Source organism: Telmatherina bonti (assembly GCF_933228915.1).
Source record: "Telmatherina bonti genome assembly, chromosome: 22".
Lineage (NCBI taxonomy): Eukaryota > Metazoa > Chordata > Actinopteri > Atheriniformes > Telmatherinidae > Telmatherina > Telmatherina bonti.
This window is the reverse complement of record NC_136631.1, coordinates 6,624,889-6,633,387: the sequence shown is the minus strand read 5'-3', so window position 1 is coordinate 6,633,387 and position 8,499 is coordinate 6,624,889. Positions and strand designations below refer to the sequence as shown.

Here is an 8,499-nt window from a genome sequence, read left to right as displayed (position 1 = left end):
TTCAGCATATTTAGGGTCGTGTCCTTTTGATTGACAGGTACCCGATCTTACTCTTCAAGTCAGAAGAACGTAGAATACCGCGGTTTTTAGCCAGTTAAAAACGTGACTTAGCTTTAGCCCGCTTACCTCCATTAGCTGGTTAGCTCCTGTTATCTCCGGGTTAGCTAGGTTAGCTCTTAGCTACAGAAAGCTCGGAGTTCGCTCGATGTCAATCATCCACCATGATGCTCACAGCCCCCCTCTCAGCTCCGCCTCTTTGCCCATATTTGTATTTTCCGGACAAGACGACGCGCATGCCCCTGCCAAGATGGCGATGGTAGGAACCGCCCACCGAGCTTCAATTCAGCTCTTCAGAAACCTACGGGTGACGTCATGGAGGCCCCGCCCATCTCTTTATATACAGTCTGTGGTTTAACCACAAGGTTTTTACGGAGATGTAAACCTCCTCTACCTCCTCCCCCCACTCACCTCGTCTGCAAACAGACGTGCAAAGTTCAAACACACTGAGTAAAACGACACCACCGTTGTGTCAACGTAACGGTTATGTTGTGAGTTACCTGTCCAGGAGAAGAGGAGCTGGCTCCTAGTCACACATCCAGCCTGTGGATGTTTTAGAGGTAAAGACAGATCAGCTAGTCTTCAGGTTAACATTCCTTTCTCTGCCATTTTGTTTTAAAAATATGCACCGCTATTGTTCACCTGGTGGAGCTTTTTATAGGAAGGTAGGACCACACATGAACATGCGACCGGACTGCCTGCTAAGATCAACATAAAGAGACAGTGTGTGACGTCAGACTGCACTCCTGATGCCTCCAGCTCTTTACATGGCAACTTTTTTTATTTCTTCAATCCAGAAGTGAATTTCTGGTTGTTTTGCCTTTAAAGGACACACAGCAGCATGAACACAAGCAGACACAGCCTACATCCCAGCCTGTTCCACAAATCTACAACAGACAGACATGTATATGAAGCACCAATGTACTTCCTCCTAATCCAGTCAGTCTGCGTTGACTCCATCAGGAAACCCTTTGCAGTACTGAGAAATAGTTTTATGGACAATATTACAAAGAACCCTTCATGTTTAATGACAGTCGTGTTGTCAACTCCACTCATTTTTACCTGCTTTCCTAAAAATCAGAATTATATTCCTGCATCTTAATTAAAAGAAAAGTTTTTAGAGAAATGTTTTATTCCTCATATGGTGTAGGAGACTGAAATGGGAGCGATGTGGCACTTTCGCCCCACAGCTACTTTTCTTCGTTTCCTGTGATGTCATTGGCTAGTCTAATAGAGACAGACGAGACGGAGGAGGAGAGCACATCACGAGCGGGTCTGACCGCAGTATTTCTGAACACATGGCATGTGAAGCAGCCCACAGATCTCACGTGCAGAAATTTTCATCTGTCACTTGAGTTCTGTGGACACCGTAGAGGAAGATATCGGATTCCAGAGGTCTCCATAATGAAAAAACCTGGTGAACCGCAGTCTGAAGCTTTGAAACAATGACACATGTTCTTTAGGAATAGTCGTATTTTTCTGCAAACCTCGGCCTCTGTAGGTCTTTAGGAATTGTGTCTGGTTTCGATTGTTGGCAGGTTTAAGACTGAATGGTTTGTTTAGTTGGAAGTTGTATTCATAGACATTTATAGACATAGACTCTTCATGTTCCCACCTTTGCATTGGCCAACAGGGACCTAAATGAACCTCTTCATCACCTTTAGATTGCAAACATCTCTCTTCTCTCACAAATATACGTCTATTATTATAAACTATGGAGCTTTTATTTCTTTCTGTTGGCATCATTTTCTTCCCGCACCATTAGAGGAAACAGCCGTGAGCTCCTGTTGTACAGTAAACCATTCTACACGTCTGAATGCAGCGTACAACGGTATCACAAGCAGGCGTCAGTTTGGTAATCAACTCTGAATGTAGCGAACAAAATGCTGCATTATTATTAGTAGATAATTGAGTCCAGCTGGACACATTGTGCGTCGATGGGGTTGATCTTCGAGGAAACAATGCTGTGGGGGAAGCACAGAGGAAGCTTTTACTGCACCCTGACTTAATCTGGAAAGCAGAACGTGTGTGTGGCAGTAACACTGTGAACAGGACCTGAAGCTGAAGGTTTCAGCATCTCAGCTCCGTCTTGCTTCTTTTCAGTTCTTCTCCACCATATGTCCTGACACATCCACACTCTGACTCCAGCAGATAAGCTCGTATTTACATGCAAGCTCACAAGTGGGAAAAGATTGAGTGGAATCTTGGCAGAATCTGTGCAGCGCTTCTGGCTCCTCTTTTCACCCCTGATTCATCCCAGACCATGACACCTTCCCAAGTCTCTGAGGTCAGATGCTGAACACATGTCAGCACTCAGTGATGTGGGAAATCACTGTGGATGCTACCCTCTCACTGGATATTGTGAGTACTGAGCTTGTTCTACAGAGTGGAGTTCAAAATGAACTGTTGGGAATATATTTATACCCAGAGAGACATCTCTAGAGCTTTTTTCTTTGTGCATGAAGATCTAACCACCTAAATCTCCTGAAAAGTGAATCTTTCATGTGTATCTGCTGTTAATCTGTTTGAAAAGGATTCATCTTTAACTCCATGCTGCAGGTATTCTCGTGAAGATACTAAAGAAGGAGAAAAAAAGAGCAGATGATGCTGCTGCTCAGATTGCTAACATCACCAGTATCCCAAACGTGTCCTCCCATAGAGCCCTGAGCATGTGCACAGCGTCACACCTGAAGGAGGTTAATACCATCCATCATCCAGCAGATCACAAAGGACAAATGTTCACCATGCCACAGTTGAGAGAAGAAAACATGGATGCCTTCTCCTCAAACCGTGGAGGAAGTGTGTCCATGGCAGCACAGTTCAGAGGAGGAAATGCTGAGAAAGTTTTAGACTATGGAGGTCAGACATTCACCGTACCCCAGTTAGGAGATGGAAACTCGGACACCTTTCCAGTGAACTTCAGAGGACGGATGTTCACAATGAGACAAGAAAACATGAATGCATTTCCTTCAAACCATGCAGGAAGAGCAGCCACAGTGGCACAGTTTAAAGGAGGAAATTCAGACAACTTCTTAGCAGAGTGTGGAGGACGGACGTTGGCTTCACCACAGGTAGGAGAGGGAAACATGGACACCTTTCCACTGAACCATGCAGGACCAGTGTCACCAGTGCTGCAGTCAAGAGAAGAAAGCTTGGACTCCCTTCCAGCAGACCAGGAAGGACGAGCTGTACGGGGCATGAAAAAAGGTATTTCCACATTTTCTCTCTGTTTGAAATCTTTGAAAGTCTCCTGATGCACTGGGACAGATCAGGACTATAACACACAACACATTCAGGCACTGAGACTCCAAAAGATCTGATCAAACCAAAAAACTAACAACATAGTTCCTTAACTTACAAGTGTGTTGAAAAGCCAAGAAAGTTGAGACTCGGATGGAAGTTTGAACCTGTTCCCTGTTGGTAAACAGCAGAAGTGGCTCGTAGCCCATGGGAACTGATAGAATTGTGTGAATTAAATGAAAATTTCACAGCGGTTTTACTCTGTGAAATGTGGCCGTCAGCTTTTCTCCGCTGGAAGGAGAGATAATTTTTTGATAAATTGAGTGCAAAGCCTGCAGACAGGTGATCTCTCTCCGCTGGAATGTGGGCAGCTTTTTGTGGTCATGCAGATTCTCCCTGATCCCACTGTGGGTGCCTGTGGGCCATTAGCTGTTCCTGATTTCTGGATTCTCCTGACTGGTGAAAAGTCTGACATCATGTGACATTTGTTTCTACACAGTGTCATCAGTGGGATTGCGTGTATTTAGAAGTTTTCTGTGGAGCATTGCTCCACCGGTCCAATCTGATCATGTCAGCAATGCAACATTAGACGGTACAGTATATTAAACCTGTAATTTGTTGCTGATGAGTTTAAAACCTGTAATGCTTACTGGAACATGAAGAAGAAACCAGCAGCCAAGAATGCTGAGTGTAAACAAGAGAGGCATGATTCAGGCCTGATGGGGATTTGCAAACCGGTTCCTACAACATGTGGAAATCCAGCAGTTTGGGTTAGAGGCAGCATCTCCTTATAACAGGAAAATGAACCACTAATGCCTCATTTGTTTACTATCATCAGTAACATATACTGCATTTAATATGATCTAATTAAGTATCATTCTGCTCAGTCTTGCATGCTTGTTTTTAACAAAGTGTAATCAGTTACAGCAGATTAGATGCTCTTCCTGAAGTTTTGGCATGGCGAATAAATTATGGTCTTAACCTCTGTAACTAATGATGACCCAAAATAACAGTGTTCGGCTGCAGAGACTTGAGACAGCCGCTTCATTTTGACTGTCTTTATCCATATTTTTAGGCATAAATTTACTTTAAATGTAACAAGATTGCAAAATTTGTTGACAGTCGAGACAGACTAGCTCTTTCTCCCCGAGCCAGAGGCAGCATTTATTTGGCTTTTCCCATTTAACTTTGGCTGAGTGGAGCCTTAAGTGTGATGATAAACCTGGGTCCTTTAACGAGCTTGGTTTTAGCCATCGGGCATGGGGATACGAGCCAGAAACTCATCAAACTCTGCTCCTGTCTGTCCTAACCACATCTCCCTCATCTGCTTTGAGATGTTTGTGTAATGGTGCCCAGTATGCTAATAAAGTCTGCAAAGCAGGGTCTCTGAAAGAAGAGGCTGTTACAAAATAAACCCGTTTCAACTCAGTCCGTTTGGGATTAGAGAGCAAATCAGTCACAGGGACTGGACAGAAAGCAGCGCGGTGAGAGATGCGTGTAGAACAGTGGTTTATGGGATCACTGATAAATGATGTGCCGTCTGCGTTAGTCAGACAGAAAGGTATGCGATCCAGAACCTTATCACCCGGCTCATCCAGGAGAGGATTGGTTTCTTGCTTCGTTCTTTCCTGCTTGCTTTGTTTTTGTATTGGTTTTTGTTTGTTTGTTTATTTTTTTCCTCCTTGCGTCCAGTTATTACACTGTTTAGATTTAGTAAAAACGCACTTTCCTCTGATGGCATCAGATGTGATCAGACCAGTGTCTGGAAGACCTAAAGCTCCCAGTCAGTTTTAGTTTTAGAGGCGCTCACTGCTGTCCTGATGGAAGATTTTTCTACCATAGGGGGGGGTGCTAATGCCATATGAGGCAGCAGGACATGTCAGCATGTTTAGGTCCGTGGCAGAAACCAGCCCAAGGAGGGACATTTTGCATTTCAGCGTGGGGCGATGTAAGGAGAGGCATCTCAGAGCGTGGAGGAGGACAGGAAAAGCATTGAGGACCTTCTGGGCAGCAGCAACACCAGAAAGATGCAGTGGTGGGGTCCACCTCATCATTGGGTGTACTTCTTCTTTGCCTGTTTTGAAATGGAGACCACAGCTGCTGCATCACTGCCACTTGTTGACTGTGACGATGCGCTCGTAGGCCAGTAGTGTGAGGAGAGGTGCATGCTGAGAGAGGCGAACTTTAGCTCTGCTTTCAACACCATCCTCCCCCTCAGACTGCTCTCCAAACCGGCACACCCAGGACTTTTAACATCCATCTGCAGCTGGATTGTAAAGGTCTGGTCAGGCAGATCCAGGGGGTTGAAGTGGAACCCCACACCTTTATTTATCTCTTCATATAGACGTCTGTATTCCTGTTTCTCCCAGCAGCACCATCATTTAGCTTGCTAACGGCTTTGTCATCGCTGAGGAGGATGAGCCAGCATGATTCTCCTGAAAGTATCTCTGAGTGGTATTTCACACCCTGAGTTATCATCAAAAGTCTGCAATACTGGCTTTATTTCTCATCTCCCTTCACTGACTGACCCTCTAGATCTGAGGTCCCCAATCCTGGTCCTCGAGGACCGGAGTCCTGCAGGTTTTCCAGGTGTTCCTGCTGCAACACAGCTGATTTAAATCAATGTGTGTTTAGCAGATATGTGCAGAGTCTGAGTCTGAGTCAGGTGTTCCAACAGGAACACTTGGAAACCCTCCAGGACACCGGTCCTCGAGGACCAGGATTTGGGATCCCTGCTCGAAATAATGAAAATAATAAACTAGTGGCCTCGTGGAAAGTCTGGACGAGGAGCTGAACGTCTGAGTTGTGTGTGTTGATACACAAACCCTGACATTTAGTGAGTGATCACCCACTCAGCCTCACTTTTACTCAACACGCTGTCATGGATGAGCTCTAACAGCACGCCTGCGATGATTCCAGTCCATGATGCCGAACACGTTACAAATATGCAGGAGTTCGTTTATTCCTGTATACCAGTACACAGCATGTGTGTCGTTTCTCTCTTTCTCCTCTGCAGTGTTAATCATGTTCCGGTCACTTTCCGATCATTTTCAAGTCACTCCAGAAGTGGTCTTTATGGATTCAGGTCCAGTATCTTTGTGCCAAACTTTGTCCAAGTCCGTCCGTCTCTGTGTGGAAGAGGTCTCCATATGTTTTTGCATTATTCATTCCTGCTTTCCTGACTGATCTCCAAGCTCTTATTACAGAAAAGCATCTGTGCACAGTAGTCAGTTATGTGGATGTTCACTCATCAGACTAAGGGCTTTTTATACCTGAAAACTTACATGGAAGTCAGATCTAGATCTAACTTGTCTGGGAGAATCCTGAGGGGTTTCCTGACCAGCTTCCCCAAGGACTCCTTCCAGTGGAATGTACCAGAAGACCTCACCAGGGGGCATCATGACTCAATGCCAGGGCTACGTCGTCTGGCTCTTCTACATGCAGAAGAGAAATGGTTCTGCTCCAAGCTCCTCTTGGATCATCCAGCTTCTCAACCTGTCTATAAGGTCATCTTGTATCAGTGATCTTGTTCTACTGTCATTAGTCACAGCTCGCGGCAACAGGTGAGGGTAAGAACCAAGCGGCAACCTCTGGTGGTTAAAAGTGAAGCCTATATGGAAGTCCATAAAACTGCAGTTTCCCCTTCATCCACTAGGGGCTGCAAAACAGAGCAAATCCCCATAGACTCCCATGTTAAAAGACCAACTTCACAGCAGTAATAAACATGTTTACAGCAGAAATAAACATGTTTACAGCAGAAATAAACATGTTTACAGCAGTAATAAACATGTTTACAGCAGTAATAAACATGTTTACAGCGTGGTACAAATAATCCATTTTCGGTTTAATAGGTCAGGTTTTTTTTTCTAACTCGCCCGTTTAAAAGTAATTTAATCTTGAAGTTCGTCATATTTAGGGGCGTGTCCTTTTGAATGACAGGTACCCGATCTCCCGCTTCAAGTCAGAAGAACGTAGAACAACCGCGGTTTTTAGCCAGTTAACAGCGTGACTTAGTTTTAGACCGCTTACCTCCGTTAGCTGGTTAGCGCCTGTTATCTCCGGGTTAGCTCTTAGCTACAAGCAGCTCGGAGTTCGCTTGATGTCAATCATCCACCATGACGCCTACAGCCCCCCTCTCAGCTCCACCTCTTTGCCCATATTTGTATTTTCCGGACGAGACGACACGCATGCCCCTGCCAAGATGGCGACGGTAGGAACCTCTTCAGAAACCTACGGGTGACGTCACGGAGACTCCGTCCATCTTTTATAGACAGTCTATGGTAAGAATGTAGATCTTCCAGTAAATAGACATCACCGCCTTTTGGCCCAGCTTCCTCTCCAGACAGGCCAATGCAGACTCCACATCACCAGTCCACCTGCCCCGCTCTGTACTGTCCAAGTCCATGATCTTTACTCAGGAAGTACATGAACTCCTCCACTTGGGGCTTTACATCATTCCCCATCAAAAGACAATTTTCCAAAGAAGGAGCATGGTCTTGGATTTGGATTTCCTGGTCTGTATTCCAGCTACTTCACACTGCTGAAGTGAGTGTTGAATATAGCAACCTGATGAGGCCAACAGGACTATCTCTTATCTGAGCCAACCAATCTGGACTCCATTAACCCCCCAGCTCTGCAAAGAAATTCTGTTTACAGAAGTTCTGAAGACAAACCCACTCCAATGAAGGATAAATAACAAGATTAGGAATATGGAAGGAGATTCCAGTCTGGATGAATATCATTTTACATGAAATTAGACTTTGCAGACGTATCATGTTGCTGCTGTGACAAATATTTCTCATCAAACAGTTTTGAAAGATTAAATCTATTTCTTTCAATGTATAGCTGTGAAGCGTGTTCGCCATTCTGACACACTGACCCAAAAGCCAGGACTCGTACAGTAACTGTCTCTTCCCACCAGAAGCCAATGAAGAGCAGACATGTCAGTACTGTAGTTACAGTAAGTTGCTTGGATTGGGAGACTTTGTAAAGTTGGAGGTGCTACCATCGAAAGTGGCTCATTTTCTCAAGCATACGTGATTATGACACGACTGGCAGATAAAATTGTAGGGAAAATGTGATTCCAACTGGACTTTTTCACTGTTAGGAGATGAGATCCCTCTTAAACCAGACTAAATTGGGTAATTATGGCCAAAAAAAAATGATTGTTTGCAGTTATTCTGTTGTGGAAACATTCTTCCA

At 44.7% G+C, this 8,499-nt stretch overlaps 1 protein-coding gene across 1 annotated transcript in view; it reads left to right on the top strand.

The window, feature by feature from the left end:
* Positions 1-3,254: 3,254 nt before the first annotated feature.
* LOC306772733 (kinesin-like protein KIF6) overlaps positions 3,255-8,499 on the top strand; it is a gene marked incomplete at its 5' end in the record, with an annotated part of 48,995 nt that continues 43,750 nt past the window's right edge. Inside the window, one exon of the mRNA XM_079262335.1 lies at positions 3,255-3,264. Coding sequence (XP_079118461.1) covers positions 3,255-3,264 — 10 coding nt within the window. The remainder of the gene's footprint in view (positions 3,265-8,499) is intronic.